Raw genomic sequence first — 20928 nt, forward strand, 5'->3', positions numbered from 1 at the left:
AAAACACTTTGCTAAGTGGCAGTTTAGCCTCTATATAAAGACTCACCTTTAAAGAGCCCATTTAAGGTTAACAGGGTCACCTGTGGCTAATTGGCTGATGTTAGTAATAAAACTCAGCTGTCTTCTCCCCCCCCAACACAGTCCCCCTCCCACCCTCCATCTCTAGAGCCTAAGCCAAAGCCTAAACCTTAGCATGGACGGATAGCTCAGTGGGTTGAGCATTGGCCTATTAAAGCCAGGGTTGTGAGTTCAATCCTTGAGGAAGCCAGTTAGGGATCTAGAGCAGAAATTGGTCTTGCCTAGTGAAGGCAGGGGGCTGGACTCAGATTGGTATATCTCCAATTATTACCTTTTTTTAGGCACCTAACTCACATAGGTGTCCTGGGCAGGGTATATGACCTAGGATCATTTGAAAAAACCAAGGCGGTTTGTTCCTGTGTGTACAGCAGGGTGACGTGTTGCACCCACAGGCTGTGGTACATCCTATCAGAGTCCTGTCTTCATCCAAATTTTCCCCAGTATAAAGAAAAGGAAACAGAACATGTAACTGTAAATATGATCAAGGGGAATGAAGCTGGGGCCAGAACATTTTCAGTGGAGGTAGGGAACACACATTTTCACTCCAGGTAGGGAACACACTCCCAGAGGCGATCAGGTGCATCCAGAATCTGACTGTTTTTAGGAAAGGCTGCAAAACTGTCCTTTTCAGAAAAGGCTTAAGAATGACACACCATTGACACCCTCCCCAAAGCCCTTCCAACAACCAATTAAAAAAAAATCCTTAAAAATCTAGCCCGCAAACAGAAGACCAAACTACTCTAGCCCCAGACAGAGTTGTGACCCTAAAAAGGGAGCAATGCCTGAAATTCACTAGGGCCTTGAATAGGTGTGGTTGATTTTAGGTGGCAGGTGCCCTGATACTACAGTGATGGGTGGTGGTGTACTTTGTTTAATCCCAAAAGTTTTCCATAATGGCCCAGTGTGGAGGGGGCTTTTGGGACTTCATAGCAGGCTAGCGCAAAACCTCTGATCCAAACACTTGAGAACGTTGGGGGGGGTGGGGTGTGTGCATGGGAGCTCAACTTTTAAACTTGGCATCAGTTCGTAGCAAAAAAAAAAACCCTCAGGGCTCCTTCCAGATGTGTCTCATCCCGTGGAATATTGTGCATTTCAGATTTGCTGTACCCTCACTTTTGTTGCTGAAAATTATTGCGCTGGCAAATAAAGCAACATGGAACTAAGGGTCCATAAAGAGCTAATTATGTTATAGGAGGGAAGCCTGCATTTCAGGTTTCTGGCGATCATAAGTTTTTTTTTTTTTTGTGTGTCCCCTCATTTTGGGTCGCGTCCACATAGTTGGGCTTTGGTAGGTTGAGCGGTGTGCTGCTAGCATTGTCTAGTGCCTGGCTTTTGCCTTCTTGGGGCATGCACCGTAGTCCCTCACACTTCACAGTAGCCTTGTTGGTGCTAGTCATGGAATGTGACACTAGTTGATGTAAATCAGTGTGGCTGACTTGGGCCCATTGTTGTTGATAGCCCTGTACAACTATTAATCCATATCGCGCCCCTGTGAGCTAGGTATTATTACGTTCCTTGTATAGAGTGGGGGAAACTGAGGCACAGAGCATTGAGTCATTGGCACAGCTGGGATTAGCCCTTGCAAATTCTGAGCCCCCCCACCCCTCGTGCACTAGACCACCCCCAGCTCTTTTAGTCATTAGAAACTGTGCGAGGCTGGTGCTTGCTTTATTTGTCGCTGATGCTGTTTGCTGACCTACATCTCCTCAGCATTTCTTGGCACGTTGCTTTGGCTCAACTCGCCTGTATCAGGGGGGTTTCGCCTACTGACAGGCAGTGACTCAGCGAGGGGACACCAGGGAGTTGGTCACGTGACCCCCGTGGGCTGCTGCTGCCAGGTCATAGGAACATTTTCATTTTTCTTTCCTTGCATGTAGGCTGTTACATAAGTGGAGTTTTTATTTCATTCTTTTTTCCCAGCAGAGCTCTCAGGATAATGGCTTTGTGTTTTAAAGGCTTATTTTCCAGTTGCTAGAAGATTCTCCAAAAGCCTTAACACAGGCTGCAGTCCTGTGGTGGACAGGGAGCACTGTCCCATAGTAAAGAGTGAGAGGAAGGCTTGCAGGTTTGGACCTGCATTTTTTTATAGCACCTCCAAATCCCTGAGCCCGTGGGCCTGCTTCTCCAGTGCCCTGCAGCTCCTGTGACCATGCACCGGTGCAGCATGGAAGTAAAATACAAATCTGAATAGTAACTATTCACACTCACTACACTGCTGTAAATGACTGCACAAGGTGAGTAACAAGGCCCCTTCAATTAATCTGAGGCCTTGTCTACACTCAAAACATGTACCAGTTTAGTTAAAGTGGATTAAACTGCCCTCTGGCCACTCTTATTTCAGCTAAAGCATGGCTTATTAGGGTTCCAGTTCAACAAGGCACTTAAACGTTAAGCCTGGGTATCATCCACTAGGCCTATGCTTGCCGGACTGGGGCCTATTACTATACAAATTACTGCAGCAAGGTGTAAATTTTTAATGGTGAGAGTAACTAAATGTTGGAACCATTTTACCAAGGGTCATGTTGGATTCTCCATCACAGACAATGTTTAATTGCAGATTGGATGTTTTGCTAAAGAGCTGTGCTAAGAATTACCTGGGGGGGAAGTTCTGTGGCTTGTGGCGTACAGAATGGCAGACTAGATGGTCACAATGGTCCCTGCTGGTCTTGGAATCTGTGAACTGGAGGGCCATTAATAATCTCAGTGCTAACATCCATGGCTAGAAATAGTCCTCAAGGGCCAGAGCTCATCAGGGTGGTGAGGAATTACTTGCTTTAGGTGGTGCTGGTTGAAGGTAATGACAGAAGGATCAGTTTTACAGGAGGGCTTTGCTATGAAAACAAGGGTTTTTAGTTTAGAATATCAGGGTTGGAAGGGAGCTCAGCAGGTCATCTAGTCCAGCCCCCTGCTTAAAGTAGGACCAATCCCCAACTATTTTTTTTTTTAATCCCAGAGCCCTAAATTGCCCCCTTAAGGATTGAACTCATAACCCTCAGTTTAGTAGGCCAATACTCAATCTACTGAGCTATCCCCCACCTTCTAAGTGTGTGTTCTGGTTGAATGGCAGCATGTATATCTGTCACTCTCCCCTTTCATTGGCATCAGGAAACCCCTGGGTACAATTGCTGGCATCCCTCTGACATAATTGCAGTAGGCCAACTTTTATACATGGCCTTTTGGGGAGCAGCAGCAGAATAGAGCTGAGCTACACAATTGAATAGAAGGAATTGGGTGGGTCTGGGTCAGGATCAAAGCAAGCTGTAGTGACTTTTAGATACAAAGTACGCTTGTCTTTTTCCTTTACGCTTGGTTTAGGAACTCGTGGAGTGTGTGCATTGTTCTAAGGAACTGTTTTCCTTAAGAAAAAAAATGAGCATGTACATTAGTGCTGAAAAGAGGCACTGTATACAGAACCCTGCTGACTGAATCTAGTTATCCATAGAACAGAGAGCAGTGGGGCAAGCTTCCCAAGCCTTGGTCTTTTGCTTCACCTCTGCCCATTGAAGACCCTCCAGCAGTTGGAAGAAGTTGGCTCAAGTCATCCCAGCTCATTAAGACCCTGATCTTGCAAAGCACTTAAGTACCTGAATGGTGCCCTTGAAATCAATGGAACTGCCCATGTGCTTAAAGCTAGGCATGGGCTGTGGGGCCCTCAGTCCTTGGAGGGGGACCAGGTATGAAGGCATTATTTTGTGGTGCGTACTACAGCAGTAGCAGGGCACCTCCAGACTCATTTGTCAGAGACATCCAAATAGCTAGCTGAGAACTACAACTCCCAGCCCCCACTAACTGGATCTGAATATGAACAGGAAACCTAGAGCAGTGGTTCTCACCACACATTGTTAGTGGCCTCAGCGTTCAGCCACCAAAGCTTGCTGGTGGCCACTAGGACAGTTTCCCCTAAAATAATTAATGTAGGAAAAACAAATAAATATGCACATACACAAGTCCAAATCATAGTAATTTATTTATGTAGGGTTTTTATTTACATTTTCAATAATCATAATAATGTACAGTTGTCTTGATTCTTTACAGGACCTAAACAGAATAGAAACAAAGTGTTTTGCATGTTCTTGTCTTTTTTGTTGGTTTTTTTTTTTTGCCCTTTAAGACTTCCAGCTAGTAAGTCTGCTCCTGTGAAAAGTGATATTTGTTAATATCACTTTTCACAGCAGCAGACTTGTTATCTAGCTCTGAGGCTGTGATGAGTGATATTTACAAACATACACATACCACTTTTCACAGCAGACTCTCTCAGCCCTGGCAAACTGGGGGACAAATTAAGCCCTGGATGGGGAGGTGGGTAGGGAGACACTGGGGGGCCAAGGGTGATGGGTGAGATGCTGGAGGCTGCAGCAGGGGCCAGCAGTGATGAGGGGGGTGGTGAGCCCAGAGGCAGGGGAAACAGAGCTCGCCACTGCACAGCCAAAACCCACAATCCAAAACCCCATGGTCACAGCCCAGGGCTGGAGCCTGCCACACACCACCCCAGGCCTGAAGCCTGAGGCCCCTGGGAAGGTGGGGAACTCACACCAGCTCTCCGCTCCTCTGGCACTTGTGGCTCGAAAAGGGGCAGGGCACATCCTCTCCTTGCAGCCCCAGCAAAGGAACCGCTGCTCAGTGACTGCCTAGGAGGATGTGGCTGCAAGAAAAGCCCCTGGTGGCTGCCGCATGCACCCACAGCGGCCACAGTTGAGAACCACTGACCTACAGAACCAGTGCACTATGACAAAGCACGAGTTCCTGAGCTGTCCAGTCCTCCAAGGGAATAGTCCTAAAACCAAACATCTGTGTGTTAGTGTCTGCATGGTTACACTGAATGTTCAGTGTCTTTATCTGAATTAAATTGTTACTGCAAACACTTTTCTCCATCCTTGCACATAGGGAAGAAAAAATTACTTGTGTGGGGGCTGTCTAGGTATTTCTACGTCCATTGCCCTGGCTAACCCTTTTATATTCATTTCATTTGTGTTTCAGGTCAGTCTGAATGACTCTCACAATCAGATGGTCGTTCACTGGGCAGGAGAAAAGAGCAATGTGATTGTGGCCTTGGCTAGAGACAGCCTGGGGTTACTGAGACCCAAGAAAAGCAATGTAAGTAGCTTTTTTTTAAATTATGGAGAGAGCCTTGGAAGTACTTTTATATAAGGTGACATGTTTTAACCTATTCTGCTGCTTTTTAAGAGCATGTCTTTCTGTTATATGCTTGAAAGAAGATGTCCTCTTCTTCTATAAGACATTTAGAGTTTCTTGCCACAGAGATTCAAATGGTGCTACAGCTGACTCAACCATGAATCTACTGAGGCAGACAAATTGAGTCCTCGTGATCTGCATCACATTGCTTGTAAATTTCCTGTACTGTGTGCTATTAATGGCATGTAGGGGACAGGAAACTGAGACTTGACTGGAGAGTTTCCTTAATGTCTTTTTCCTTGGCGGGAAAGGGGGGGGGAGAAAATCAGTCTGTCCCCCAGGTATCACCAGGCTCAGCTTCTAAAGCCAGTGGTTCCTTCCAAGATGCTGTATCTCCATACTTGATTCTAATTCCCTGCGACCTGCTCCACATCCTGGACATCATGGCACCTGCTGTCCCCTGGGCTTCCCTGAAGGGCGTTTCGTGCACTGTAATAGAAAAGCTGAGACATTAATGCTGAAGCATAGGGCCCAGTATGAACACAGTATTTAGCCTTCCTCTTATACTATGCCATGTTTATCTGGCCATCTTATAACCTCGGTGTGTTTGTGGTGACACTCCCTACTTCACTGTATTTACCTGCTTGCTAGAAACAATTCGTTTCTGTTGCAATGAATTTGTGCTGGAGAAAGGTGGCAGATTGATAGCCACAGAAACTGGAGCTCTCTCTTTGCCCACTGAGCAAAAACAGTGCAGGCCTCACCCAACTGGCCCCTACCTACGTGCTTCCACCCGACTCTGGAGGGGAAGAAGGGGGTTCATTCTCCCTTCCTCATTAAATCATTGGCCTCTCATCTCAGCCTGCCAAGAAGAGGGAGCAGAGTGCCAATTGTTGTGGCCATTACTGTAAGGTGGACACCTGCCCAAAATGAACTAAACGGGAGCCATTTCTGGTGCATTTCACACAGGCCGTCAAACAGAAATTGCAGGGTGATGAGTTTTGGTTTATAGCAGCTCAGGCTTGATTCACATGGGTGCAGCAGATACCACTGAAAATAAATTTAAAAAAAGCACCCCTCCCCCCTGAACAAACAAAAACCACCATTACTAATTATAGCTTTTGGGCCAGATTCTGCACTGCCCTGCACCTTCTGTAGCCATGGATGCCTCTGGAAAGCAGGAGTAAAACACTACCCCTGTCAAATGAGTAGCGCTTGATGTTCATTTTGCACGGGCATAAATGACTACCCAGGGGGCAGGGCAGGGGCGAGCGATGGCTGCACTGCTGTGGTACCAATACACAGAATGGCAGATGCCACAATGCCGGAGATAAATTCAACTACTGTGGCAATAAACTTTGAACAGCCCCTCTCTAGAGAGGGGAAGCTCTGTCTCTCATTTCCAGACACCTAGACAAGCCATTCCTCATATCACTACAACAATGCATAAGTAATTGTTACTTTGGGGGCAGGGACTGTCTTTGTTCTGTATTTGTACAGCACAATGGGGTCCCAGTCCGTGACTGGGGCTACCAGATGCTGTGGTCATGCAAATAATAAATAATATTAATGCACCACTGAAGTATTCATGGACCTTGGCTGGAGAGAGGAAGTAGATAAATAGATAGCTGCCTGCCTGTTCTACCAGCTGGATATAAACAATTGCAATAGCCTGTATAGGAAACTGCTTCAGCCCTGTCTCGGTGGGATAAGGTGAGTGAGTAATGTCTTTTGTTCGACCAAATTGTCGGTGAAAGACCAGTGTTTGCGCTGCATGGAGCTCTTCTTCGGGTCCTCGTAGCTCGAAAGCGTGTCTTTCACTAAGAGAATTTGGCCCAACAAAAGATATCACCTCGCATCCCTTTTGTCTCATATCTTTGGTCCAGCATGGCTACAATAATACTACAAACAATATTGGCTTAGGCTTTTATGGCTTTTGGCACACAGCCGGTGCACAGTGTACAGATCTCATGGTGTTATAGCCTCTCAGTCTTTTCCTTTGTCCATTACCCCATGTACATTACCTTTGTTTTCCGGCACCGTTGTTGCCAATAGAAAGGAGAGTGGACTCTGTCCCTTCTGCATTGTGTGGTTTTTCCCCCCCAACAGTTGCATAAAACTTTAAGAAGCCGTTCTCAAGAGAGGGGCACGGACTGCCATCACGGAAATTAAACCTGTGTCTCCATAACAGCGGGAGCCTTTTCTTTTGCAGGTTTATGTGTCGTATGACTACGGGAAGACGTTTAAAAAGATATCGGAGAAATTCAGCTTCGGTGCAGGGAACACCAGCGATGTGGCCATCTCACAGTTCTACCACAGCCCTGCTGACAACAAAAGGGTAAGAAATGAATAAGCAGAAATAAATAAGGCCTCCCCATCACACAAAAGTTGTACAGCTTTAACTATCCCAGTGGACAGGTGCTTTATACTGGTACCCCTAGAGCACTAGAACTGCGTCCACACTAGGAGATGTACCAGCATAACTGAATTGGTAAAGATTCACAACCCTAACTGAAATAGTTACACCAGTACAAAACCTAAATAGGCTACATAAATAAAGCTTCCCCCTCTCCAGTTTTAAACCCCTCTTAAAAGCCCAGTTCTATAGTGAATCTTGTCCATTTGTATAGAATATTTTTTATTGTTCTCTTCTCCAACTTCTATCTGAAGTTAGTCTGTGAGCTGGAACAAGAATTCTTACATAGCTCTAGTAAACAATAGATTTCAAAGCACTTTACAAAGGGGTCAATATCATTATCCCCATTTTACAGATCGAGACACAGAGCATTAAAGTAATTTGCCCAAGGTAACCCAGCAGACCAGTGGTAATAGAATACAAGTCTCCTGATTCTCAGTCCACTGTGCTGTAAACTAGACCAACCTGTCTGGTTAAGCGTTTTTAATGGCCTAACCTTTCCCATGTCATCAGGAAAGCAGTCGGATTATATGCGCTCCTGCAGCTGCAAATAGAAGTAGTTTGTCTTAATATAATGTTCTTGGTTAGCTTTTATATATTTTTAACAAAAGGATTGCAGGAAGTAGCTCCAAGGTTTACAGCAGAGAGAAAACATGTGTCTCTTGGGAGTTATAAATTGAATTTGGTCAAGAAAACTGACTGTGTTCCTAGGGAAAAAAATGTACACCCAATAATTTTATTTTCGCTAGTAGGAATCTAGGCAGTTTTATTATGTGCCATTTGTATAATTCTGTAAGAGCAAATTGTGCTCAGGGAGTGGGGGCAAATAGATAACAGATTCCCACCTCCCACCCCTCCTGCAGAGGTGGAAATCTAAGGCAAAAGGAAGGCAGATGGCGTGAACAAGACAGCTGAGCTCAATGCTTCCTGGAAGAGGTGGGGTTAGTGGTTTCTTGAAGGTGGAGACAGGGTGATGTGAAAGAAGGCTTAGAGGCAAGAATGGTGAAGGAGACCTTAGAGTTCAACAGGTGTATGAGCAACAACTGTTCTCAGCTTGTGGAAGGTGCTAAATGCAACAGAAACTGGATGAGGGCCAGCCTCCTGCATCAGTCCAGGACCCCTCTTTGGCATGCAGCACCACTCTGCTACCTACAGAATGGGTCTATGAACCCTCTGTAGCACGTGGTCCCACTCCACAGGGCTTCTCTTGCATCTCTCTCTTAAGTGGCACACAAGCCCAATAATCTTCATGTTCAACTTTCCAGCTCAGTGTTGGAGTGGGTTAGTAATCAGTCAGTATGACTTCACCCATCCCTAGTCTTATCAGCTGACAGGCTGTTTTCTGCCTGCCCCTGCATCAACCCCCCCCATGGGGGAAACAACATATTTCCTCTGGGAAGTTACTCCATTGTGCGATTCCATTTACTAATGCCCCAGTGACCTCAAGTCAAGTTTGCAAGTGAAAAGTGAGTCCCCCCCCCCCCCTTAACTTCCAGCCCTGAAAACTCACTCTGGGATCAGAGAGAGAGAGAGAGAATCAGGCTGGAATCTTCCTGGCTTGTATATTAGCTAAAACCTCTGTGATTTACACTGGGGACAAGACAGGACCTGAGCATAGGAACCGAGAAACAGAGCATGAGAACCTAAGTCACCAAGTTCCGTCTTCAGTTACCCCTGTGCAAACCCCCTTGTCTTCAGTGTCAAGTTGCACAGGTGTTACTTGGCCCTGCAATTGAAACTTAGCGAACAGTCCTGATGGTGGTGTTGGGGGGACGGCAAAGTCTCCAGCTAGCTTTGCTAGGGCTGCCTTGATTCTGCCATGCTTACAGGAGTAAAAAGCAGCTAGGTGCTTCTCCTTTCCTCCCTGAGCAGAATGGACATTAGCGTGTTTCTTGTGCAATAGCTAGGCCCTGAGACAGTGCTCTTACCTCGTGGGGTGCCAGAATGAGTGTTGCAGATACAGGATGCATTCCGCTGCAGATAGGTTTACATGGTAAGCCTTTGTAGTCTGTAGTCCACTACTGGTGACTTCCTTGTTCTGTACCATTCTCATCTTCTGCTTATAAATTCCTATGGTCTGATTTTGTTTTTTGTTCCTGTTTCCTCTCCCCCCTCTGCAGTACATCTTCGTGGATGCCTACGCCCAGTACCTCTGGATCACCACGAACTTCTGCAGCAATATCCAGGGCTTCTCTATTCCATTCAGAGCCGCAGATCTGCTGTTACACAGTAGGATCCCTGACCTCGTTTTGGGCTTCGATAGGTCTCATCCCAACAAACAGGTGAGGAGCTGCAGTCAGTGCCAAGTAATGCTGCATCTGTTTTGAGTACCTGAACTGTTACCTACATGTTGGGATGTTTGCTGTGAGATGTTTTTGATACACGATTGAGAAGCATTTGACACCAGTTGTCTATCCGTCCATCTGTGTATCCAACCATCATTTTGATAAAGCATCTATCCATGTGGTATCCATCTCCCATCCTTACTCTGGCATTACCGAGAAACATGAGTAAGCAATAATACTTCAAGTGATGGTCTGTGTGTGTATGCCACACTTGGGATATGCATGTGCACCCGACACCTGAGTCTGGAATGTGTGTGTATAGATATAGATATTACAAGCAGCGTCCATTGGCCTGCACGTGCAGCAAAGCTTCTTGTGCTCTGAATGGAGGGCATAAATAATGGTGCGAGCTGATGCCTCTCCAGTTTCACATTCACAAAATTCATGGGGGCTGGAACTGAGACTCAGAAAATATCTGATGGAAGAGCAATGAAGCCCCTATCAGATCTGGGCCGGGGGACCCCTCCCCCCCAGTAAATCAGTCTCAGACAGGCAGCGGCCCTCTGAGCATGAGCTGGGGAATGGAAGCTAAGGCTGTGAAGTCTAAGGAGAAGGCTTCACATGAGAGTAAGGACAAGCTGTCTTTGTCTAAAGCTGCCCTGAAGATTTGGCCCGTACAGGTGCCAAGGACTTTGGCCCGAGTAAACCTAGGCAGGAGAAGGAGGTGCACTAGGGTATGCATCCAAAGGGTCCAATATTGACTCTGATGGGGAAGACTCGAGTCAGTGAGCTGGTGGCACTCATGGCAGACCCACCACATACCATCTGCTATAAAAAAAGCATCATTATGCCCCGACCCCAGATTCATCCCTAAAGTAATTTCCGAGTTCCATATGAGTCAGGTCATTCACTTACCTGTGTTTTTTCTCTAAGCCTCATGCCTTGGAAGAGGAGAGACAGCTGTTTTATCTGGACGTCCGAAGGGTTTTGGCCTTTACTCTACAAAGAACAAAGGAATTAGACACATCTAAACTATTTTTTTCCATAGCAGAGTGATCAAGGGGTCAAGCTATATCGGCTCAGAGATTTTCAAAATGGATCTCACTGTCCATTACCCTCAGTTACCAATTAGCTTGTGTTCCTCCACCCAGAAGGGTTAAGGGCTCATTCCACCAGAGGGCAAACTGCTTCAGTTGCATCTCTGAGACATCTGTACTGGAGATGCATAGTGCAGCCAATTGAAGCTCTTTGCATACCTTCAGGAGACATTAGGCTCTGCTCCGGTCATCAACGGTGTATACAGCTGAGGGGAAAGCAGTACTCCACTCAGCTGTCACTTCTATGTCCTTGCACCCAGCCCAGGTGTGACTACTGCTTGTTAATCTCCCGCCTGTGGAATACACACCAGACCATCAGTCAAAGAAGAAATGGAGTTTACTTACCTGTAACTGCAAGTTTTGGGATGTGTTGTCCCTGTTTGTATTTCACTACCTGCCCGCCATCCCCTCTGTTTGGACTGTAGTGTTTAAAAAAAAAAATAAAAAGGAAAGTGGCCCGCACCACCTTTTATGCCCTCGACTGAGAGCTTGAGGAGAGGTACAGTGCATATATGGGCCAACAGATGCTGCTTGTAAAAATATTCTGGATGGGGAAATTGGGGCACACAGAGAGCTTAAGAGACTCACCCAATTTCATGCAATGCATCAGGAACAAAGCCAGGGTGTGAACCCAGAAGTTCTGACTTTCTGACCTCTTGCCCAGGCACTGGGGTAACATTCTTTCACAGTTCTTCCCAATCTTACCGAATTTAAGAATGGTCAGAGAGGACGTGGGCTCCAGTTCACCTTAAGGAAGACTTGAGCGTTATTATTTGTACTCTGCCCTGGGAAGAAGCAGGGAGGCTAAGAAACACTAGACTGTTGCATGTTCTGCATTGGCAGTGGCCAGGTGTTTGTCTTGGAAAGTCACATACCAGTATCATGTGGGCTTGTGTTTTGATATCTCCTTGCCATAATTAGTAGATGGTTTCTTCACCCAGGGTAGAGCACCACCACTATCCCAGCCCTACTTAGCCAGGACATTCCCTTTTAAATATATAAATGCATTTTCCCTTGGGCAGAAAGTATCAAAGTGGTGGGATTGGTTTTTGGCAGAATCAACCTTTGACAGGCTCCCCCATGCACCTTCCCCCTAGTCCTACTGATCCACTGACTGCATCATTAGCAACTCATGCCAGATGACTGCCAATAAGTCAGGAATGACCTTTGGATCATTTACCGTGGGCTGGCGGTTTTGCATTGCAAAGGTTTGCATTGCAGATGTTTACAGTTGGCCTTGCTCTGCACATCGCTGCTTTGGCACAAATATCTTTTTTTTTTTGGCTGGGGGTAAAGTTTCTTTTAAATACTTGTGCATATACCTTTTAAAGCTAGATTCCACTCACCTAAAACAAATGAAAATCTAGTGCTCTTTACAGTCCGAGCTTCAAGTTATATACTAGGGTGGATTGTGTGCTGCACCATCAGAGGTCTGGTCCACTCTAGGGAGGGGGATTGATCTAAGTCACGCAACTTTAGCTATATGAATAACGTAGCTAAAGTCGACGTACTTAGACTTACTCACTGCGGTGTCTTCACCGCGGTGAGTCGACTGCTGCCGCTCCCCCATCGACTCCACCTGCACCTCTCGCAGCGGTGGAGTACAGGAGTTGATGGGAGAGCGCTCAGGGGTTGATTTATTGCATCTAAGCTAGACACGATAAATGGATCCTTGCTGGATCGATCGCTGCCTGCCGATCTGGTGGGTAGTGTAGACATACCCAGAGAGACAGCACAAAAGGCACATCAGGCAGGCATGGGTTGGAGAAAGGTGAGCTTTATGCCACCTCCGTGTGTTCTGATTCTAGGCTGCTGCTGGAATGTGGGAAGTGAGCAGTCCCCAAACCCCTCTAACTTAAAGCAGCCTCCTCGGGGTTACCTTGTGTTCACAACCTGCATAGTGTGGAATTCAGTAACCACGCCTGCGCTTACTCTCAACCTGTCTACTCCTTTGCCTGGTGTGCTCCGGATGGTCGGCCCCGCTCTGCTCCTGCACCTTGGGAATTCTCCCCCAGGACTTAGCAATTGATTTGCATAACCTGTACACAGCTGGAAGGATGTATAAGGGTCAAATCTGGCCCCTATGTTTTTTATTAGCTTCTGTCACCAGGCTAGCTGATAATGCAGAAGCAGGGTTGATCTTGCAGTTAGCTCAGTTGTCCGAGTCAGAACTTTTGGGTTCTCATCCCTGTTTTGCAGCTGATTCACTGTGTGACTGGTTAGATCCTTTCCCTGAATTCTAATTTACCTGTCTGTAAGACAGATATACTTACCTTCTTTGTAAGCGTCTACATTAGTGTTTGCAAAAGCTTTTGGATATCTGCAGAAGAAAGGTGCTATGGAAACACAGAAGTATTTTAGAGGAATAAATAAATGTGCGGGGTTTCTGAAATGCAAAGGACCAAGACTAAAGCTCACACATCACTTCTACCAGGCACAATCAGACATCACTGTTCTGCTAGATCAGTGAAAGGGCAGTAACCCGTCCTTAGTCACTGTACTGCAGACTGTTACAGCCTTGTACTCTTAATTCTGAGCGAAAGAGCTTAATTCTCCGCTCTGTATGTGCTGAACTACATTGCTAATGGGTGGCAATGGTGCATTTATAAGTCATGCTAGATTTATTAGTGATCACTGCCTTTTTTAAAATCAAACCGTTACACTGAACATTGGGTCTGGAATCTGGTTCCAGGCACAAACCAGCAAAAAATCTAATTATTATGATTTAAGTGCCAACATTGTGGTTGGTATTGTAATAGAAACAGAGAGCAAGACGGCCTCTGCTCCTGAGGTTTCATGCTTGCTATTGCTTATGCACATTAGAAGTTATGCCTAATTGTGGTTAACCTCCTGCAAGGACATCTCTGCAGGCAGTGATATGGCATCTGTCCAGGCTTTAGGGCTGCACATTCACCTGAACCTGGCATCTGGCTTCTGCACATTTATACATCTACAAGCAGATAATTGTTGCTCCTGGCAGCATTCATTTGTAGAGTAGTCGTGCATGGAGCTGCTTAGAGTGAGAATCCAGGGCCACACGCTAGCCCTGCTTATGTAGTATATGATTTGGGGAGAAATAGAACAGATTTCCAGAATTTAGCCCTTTAGCTTTTAATCCAGCTTTGGTAATGATTTAGGCTCTAGTGCAGGGGTGGGCAAACTTTTTGGCCTGAGGGCCACATCTGGGTATGGAAATTGTATGGCACGCTATGAATGTTCATGAAATTGGGGTTGGAGTGCAGGAGGGGGTGTGGGCTCTGGGGTGGGGCCAGAAATGAGGAGGTCAGCGTGTGGGAGGGGGCTCCAGGCTTGGGCAGGGGGCTGGGGCATGGGAGGGGGTTGGGGTGCAGGCTCTGAGTGGCACTTACCTCAAGCAGCTCCTGGAAGCAGTGGCATATCCCCCCTCTAGCTCCTATGCTGAGGTGCAGCCAGGCAGCTCTGCGTGCTGCCTTGTCCACAGTCACTGCCCCTGCAGCTCCAATTAGCCGCAGTTCCCAGCCAGTGGGATCTGCAGGGGTGGCACTTGGAGCAGGGGCAGCACGCAGAGCCCCCTGGCTGCCTCTAAATGTAGGGGCTGGAGTGGGGACATGCTGCTGCTTCTGGGAGCCTTGGCACGTGCATGCCAAGTGGCCTCAGACCCCGCTCCCTGGCTGGAGTGCAGGAGCAGGGAAGCCCCAGACCCTGCTCCCCAGTGGGAGCTTGAGGGCTGGATGTGGCCAATGGGCTGTAGTTTGCCCACCCCTGCTCTAGTGCCTCAAGTATCCGCGTCCCACCTGCGTCTCTGACATTTTGTATTGCAGCTCTGGCAATCTGATGACTTTGGGCAGACCTGGATAATGATTCAGGAACACGTGAAATCTTTTTCTTGGTATGTATTGGATCTTTGAGTCTCTGTGGAACCTTTTCCCCCTTTATGTCCTCCCAGGCCTCATTACTTCTCCCTCCATCCTATGCCTGAGTTCTTGGCAAAGAAGACACTGGCAAGTATTAAGATGCAGAACTCCATTCTCCCCCCCAGTTAACTCTGTAACAAGTGGCTATCACAGCAGTTTACCATGGGGATATGGGGCAGAAGCATGAGATGGAAAGCTAACAGTACTTGATGCTTCTCCAGCTTGTCACATATTGTGTCTCCACAACTTTCACAAACTAAGCATTATTAAGCTGTGTTGATATTTGGATAGTCTGCAAAGGAAAAACCAACATAGCAAATACTGGTGTTGGTGAGACGGTAGGTTGCCCTTGTCAGTTGGTTTTAGTCCATGTCCCTTAGACTCAGGGTTTATCTTTTTCTTCTATGTTTGTGCAGCACCTAGCACCTGGAATACTGATCTAGGACTAGAGCCTCTAGGCACTGCAGCAAAATGTATAATACTAAGAGGCACTTTTAAAAAACCATTTTTAAAACTTACTGTTCATGAAAGATCTTGTAGCAGTTTTTAGCAAGAGTGGGGGTGTCTTGCCCAAAATCTAACTCGTATGGTTATTCTGCAGTTTCAGGTAGAGACTGTTCTCCTTCACTTCCTGTCCTAAATGGTGGCTGTGCACTGTTAAACAGCTGCAGCAAAATGTCAGAATTAAGATCTGTTGGGTGGGTCTGAGGGGACAGTTTTACTCTAAAGCTTAAAAGGTCTTTCATTCAAAAGATATTTAATTAAAAAAAGACTTGATCCTGCTCTCATTGCAGTTAATGATTAAACTCCTATTGACATGAATGGTATGGGATCAGGCCTTAATAGAGCTAATGACAGTCCCTTGAGATCAAAACTACTTATATCCATTTCATGCCATCAATTTGCAGTGAAACTTGCACTAAGGGCCCCCATTTCTGATTGGAAGGTGATTTTTTGCTGGTTCCTTGAGTGGTCACTATAAATAGATTACAGAGTAGTAAACAAAAAACCACACCTGCTATACAGTTATCGATTGCTCTGCCATTGTGATTATTTGTGTTGTCCAGTACAAGACTCCATCAGTTTCTAGCTAGCAGATTTTTTACATTCTAGTGAGAAGTAACTTGTAACTTGCCTTGATAAATCTCTAAAACAGGCACATGGGACTGAACCGAAACCATCTCTCTGTACATCTTGAACATTACTTATTAAATTTACTACTCCTCTTATAACTTGTATGGGGGTTGGGGAGAAAATGATCGACTCCCAGACAGATTACGATGAAAGAACAAGGAAACAATAAAATCTTAGCAATTTCCTTGTCTTTCAACCAGCTGTTGAGCTGCTTAATTGGTCTTTTCGATGCATCTTGAACATCAATTAAAAAAAATGGGGGGGGAATGTCAGATATTTTTGAAGTTGTCACCCTTTATTTTGACCAGCTGTTCTGTGAGTGGTTTGAAAATACAAATCAGAATTTAGATTTAAATTTTGCAAATAACCTCTCTTTATAATGAGGTGAACCAAACCCCCAGATCTCATCATCCAATTTCAGGGTGTTCAAAATTCTGATTCAAGTGTTTAGGTTTGAGCCCATCTCTTGTTAAATGACTTGCTTATAAATACATGACGCTATCTTGATAGTGGGGTGAGCACAAAAATAATATACCCGCTTTCTTTCTTTTATACAAGGGGCATTGACCCATATGATAAACTGAATACAGTTTACATAGAACGACATGAGCCTACAGGATCCTCAACTATAATCCGCAGCACAGATTTCTTTCAAACCAGGGAAAACAAAGAAATCATTCTGGAAGATGTTGAAGACTTCCAGCTCAGGGACAAATATCTGTTTGCCACAAAGACTGCGGTAAGTAGCATGCAAGAAAAATCACTGTGTAGGGGTACGTCTACACTACGGGACTATTCCGAATTTGCATAAACCGGTTTTTTAAACAATTTTTTTAAAAAAAAAGTGTGCGTCACCACACACAACATTAAATCGGTGGTGTGCGGTCACGGTCCGAGGCTAGCCGATTTCTTCTGAGCATTGCTGTAGCTACACGTGGCTAGCTATATCCCATAGTTCCCCGCCCCCCCCCCCCCCCCTTGGCATTTGAGTTGAGAATCCCAGTGCCTGATGGGGCAAAATCATTCTGGGTGGTTCCTCTGTCACTCACCTCTCCTCCCTCTCAGCTCAGACAACCGCAACCGCTTTTTTGCTTTTTGGTGAACGCCAGACTTGCAGCAGCAGCAGCATGGCACCCTCACCAGCCTCCTCATACTCTCCAGCTCGTGTTTAAACACCGCGCACTCGTCGTATATGCTGAACCAGGACCAAACCGAGCTGAGAACCGAGGCGATACGAGAGGCGCGCGATGAGCAGTGATGAGGACGACGACACAGAATGACTCAATGATTGCCAGCGCTTTGGAGATCCTGATGGTAATGGGGCAGATTCTATCCATTGATCGCCGATTTTGGGCCCGGAGCACACACTGGGGGGCCCGGGACCGCATTGTGTTGCAGGGCGTAGGTGGATGTATTACATTAATCTGCTGGGTGACCTTAGGCAAATCACTTCACTGCCTCAGTTTCCCCACCTGAAACATAGGGATACTGACTTACTTTGTAAAGTGCTTTGAGATCTACAGATGAGAAACACTATATAAGAAGCTAGGTTTTATGATTATTGAATCCCATCTAACACCCTTTGAAGTCAGTGGAAGGACTCTGATTTTATGGAACTGAATTGGGCTCTGAATATTCAGTACTACAGTGGACAATACTTAGCTAGTCAGGCTCCATTAGTGACAGAACAAAAAGGAAGGGAACATTCTTTAATGTTTTGCCTCAAGGCTTAAAGTTTGTGTAAGGTCATTGTCAGTTTGAAAGGATAATGAAGTCAGCTCACTAACGCCGGCCAATTTTTCCTTTAGCGATTGGCGCTCAGCCTTGTGCTTTCTAAGATAAATACAGCTCCTGACACCAAGGGTGAAAATAAAAAACCCCACAGCATATTAATATACAGTAACCTGGACATGCCAGTCAGCACTTCTGCTGAGAGCAGACACACATTTGAATGAGTCATCTAGAGAGATTATTAGAGCATTTAGCAGGGCTAAAACTATGCCTACTGCTGCACTGAAGTACTTTGAGATGTTCTATTGAGTCCACTGTAAAAGCCCCACCATGCTGTGTGGATAAATACAGGAGTTAAATCTCCAGGGCTGTTCATCTGGCACCTTACCCTAGCACACATGAACAAGCATGGCTAAATGGCTCTGTTGGAAAGACACAGTCTAAAATGACCGGATAGACCAAGTGTCAGTATTTCTTTAACAATGTGCAGTTCAGGGTTGATAGGAGATGGGCTCGGAACAGCAGTATTTTTATATATTTATTTGATTTTAGTGAGTTAGGCAGAACTAGGTCAAGCTGCAAGGGGCTGGAATTCTGGCAGGAAAGAACTAGACACTTATAAGTAAAGGGAAGGCAGAAATTGACGACAGCGGGGTGGAGCTAGGGAAAGAGGATATATGCCTGCAATAGTTTAGTTAAGGCCACTAAATTGACTGACTTCAAAATTATTCTAATCTGATCTGAAAAGCTTTCCACCCCCCCCCACCCGCTGAATATAAACGTATTATGTTTTTATCCTCCACTATCAAGACATTTTTAACAAGCCAGCCCCTAGTCGCTTTTCTGTGTTTCCCCCAAAATGTTTAATGCTAACTGTGGATTTTTCAGCATTAAGTAGCGAGCGTACACCAGAGCTGGAGTAACATTTACCCTTAGCCATGTGAATACTCTCAACAGGTAAAAGCAGGTCTGAAGAGAATGGTTTGAAGGACACTTTCAATTGCTAAAAGTTACATCCTGCAAAAACTGAAGCCCTCAACTTTTTGTATACATCGAGCTGGCGCTGGGTCTGTTCCAAAGTGGGATCAGACCCTGAGCCATCTGAGAGAGTAAAGATATTCTCGTTAGCTTTATCGTCAATGGGAGCTGCATGCTTTTTGATGCTAAATTAAGCCAAATAGGAAGCAGACATTGGAAATTTGTACTCAGAGTTACCTTGTTCTGAGAGATATGAGCCTTTGTCCCCCATGTCTTTCTTACGTTGCCCCCATTACATTAGTATCTAAACGCCTCATAATTTTTAATGCATTTTTCCTCACAATGACCCTGTGAGGGAGGGTAGTGCTATTATTCCCATTTTACAGCTGGGAAATGGAGGCACAGAGTCTAAATGACTTGCCCAAGGACATACAGTGAGCCTGTAGCAGAGCAGGGAATTGAACCTGTAGCAGAGCAGGGAATTGAACCTGAACCCCAGACTAGTGCCTCAATCATTGGATCAGCCTTCTTACTGCTGTCGCAGTGGTATGAGATCAGTCCCCAGTGCTGCAGATTTGGGGAGAGAGGTTTTCAGGATGTCCTCCTGCCCGTTGTTCCCCTTGGCAATACAGTTATAACAAACAGAGAAGAAAAGTGGCTACTTTTAAACATCCAACTTGGGAGCATGAAGTTTAGCAACATCATCAACCCTAAATGTTCAAAAATCCCAAATCAGGTCCCAAAAAACATGAGATTGTCTTAAAAATTATGAGATTTTAAGCATAATAAAATTAAGAGTTTTTTTGGTTTGCCTTCTGGATTTTTAGCCTTTAGGGTTCACTGGGTCACTTTTTCAAGTTTTCCTCTGCAACCATAAAGGTTAGGGGAAAAGAGTTGAGGGTCACATAATCCCATGACTCCTGGAGCTGGGGCTTTAAGTCAAACAACTATTGTGAGAATTACAATAAAATTGGGTGAGTTGGCAACATTGAGTTAAACCTAAATCCATATTGAGGTACTGTAACAGGGGCTCAATGTGTCAAGTGGGGCCACCCTCATTTGCCCAGTGTGGGGTTGATACACCCCATCACACAATTATCAGTGTTTTCTTGATTGCCTTTGAGTCAAACAGTCATGATCAAGGGGCTCAGGACTCTTTGCAGGACCAAGCAGTCAGTCAGTCAGTCTGTCTGCAGCCCCTGAACCTCCTGGCTGGGGCAAATGAAAGCAGTTGGGGATCTGACCCTCTGTGCAGGGCAGAGCAAACAATCAGTCTAAATCAGGAGTCCCCAGTAGCCATGCCTAGTGGTAAGTGCTGTGGGGAGGGGAACTCTAGGGCACTGGGTTCTGACCCAGGGCCCTCTGAAGCCAGTAAATTCCCCATTAAGGGTTCAAGCATCAGCTCCTAATACATTCCCTGGGTCAGTTCCTACCATAAAGCCCATCTCAGGCATCTCCTGGGCTGGCAGTCACTCAGCATCTGTCAGACTCTGCAGTCAGCATAATCCAGCTTCATGGTCCCAACAACCTGGAGAGTCAACAGTTCCTCCTCCACTAGCCCCAACTGAGCTGGGCTGCTGCCTTTTATCTGTCCCCTCCACCTGGAGCATGTGCAGCAGGGGGAAAGGGTGTGGCCTCCTAGGCCCACAGTGATTGGTCAGCCCCGGTTTGCTCAGTGGGGGGTTAATGCATCTGGTTACAGGCATCTTCATTGCCTGGGTGCTGAGCACCCTTGACTCCTATTCATTTCAGTGGGAATTGTGGGTATTCAGCAACTCAGAAAATTAGACCACTTCTTTTGGAGCCTAGATACAGATTTAGGTGCCTAACTTAGACCTCCCATGTTTGGATATTTTGGCCATGATTTTTATAACATGATACTCATCCCTAAAACAGTAAACATCAACAGTGAAGCATTGAGGCTAATCTGCAAAGCCATAAATAAAAACAGACATGTTAATTTCATGCAGTCTGGTTGGAAGAACATGGGAGGAAAACATCAACCTTTGACAACCTGGCTGATCAGTTGAGAGGTGGGGTTGTTTCCAGCTTCCAAAAGAGTGCTCAGAACAATGAAGAATCTAAAGACTTGATGCTGTGCATTTGAAAGGGATCTCACTCTCCTTTCTCAAAAAGACAGAGAAACCCCCTCAGGTTCAAGCTAGTTTTTTGGCCATATATCC

At 45.8% G+C, this 20928-nt stretch overlaps 1 protein-coding gene and 1 long non-coding RNA gene across 8 annotated transcripts in view; one reads left to right on the forward strand and one right to left on the reverse strand.

Moving 5' to 3' along the window:
• Positions 1-20928, forward strand: part of SORL1 (sortilin related receptor 1) — a 91595-nt gene that overhangs the window by 11186 nt on the left and 59481 nt on the right. For 4 of the 5 annotated variants that reach the window (XM_039496808.1, XM_039496809.1, XM_039496811.1 and 1 more), the window contains exons 2-6: positions 5056-5172; positions 7424-7549; positions 9748-9909; positions 14810-14877; positions 16595-16775. In XM_039496808.1, coding sequence (XP_039352742.1) covers positions 5056-5172; positions 7424-7549; positions 9748-9909; positions 14810-14877; positions 16595-16775 — 654 coding nt within the window. Of the gene's footprint in view, positions 1-2798; positions 2873-5055; positions 5173-7423; positions 7550-9747; positions 9910-14809; positions 14878-16594; positions 16776-20928 lie in introns of those variants that run through there. The other variant, XM_039496812.1, reaches the window with a different exon arrangement.
• LOC120375851 lies at positions 4187-20315 on the reverse strand. 3 transcript variants are annotated; one of them, XR_005586832.1, is made up of 6 exons: positions 20179-20315; positions 13283-13345; positions 11169-11302; positions 10828-10911; positions 7236-7532; positions 4187-5700 (listed from the first exon to the last, which is right to left on the reverse strand). It is a non-coding gene; the product is annotated as an uncharacterized LOC120375851 (long non-coding RNA). The 3 variants fall into 3 exon arrangements; XR_005586831.1 differs by having other exon boundaries at positions 7236-7535; XR_005586833.1 differs by lacking the exon at positions 13283-13345 and having other exon boundaries at positions 7236-7535; positions 20179-20302.

Source organism: Mauremys reevesii, linkage group 12 (assembly GCF_016161935.1).
Source record: "Mauremys reevesii isolate NIE-2019 linkage group 12, ASM1616193v1, whole genome shotgun sequence".
Taxonomy (NCBI): Eukaryota; Metazoa; Chordata; order Testudines; family Geoemydidae; genus Mauremys; species Mauremys reevesii.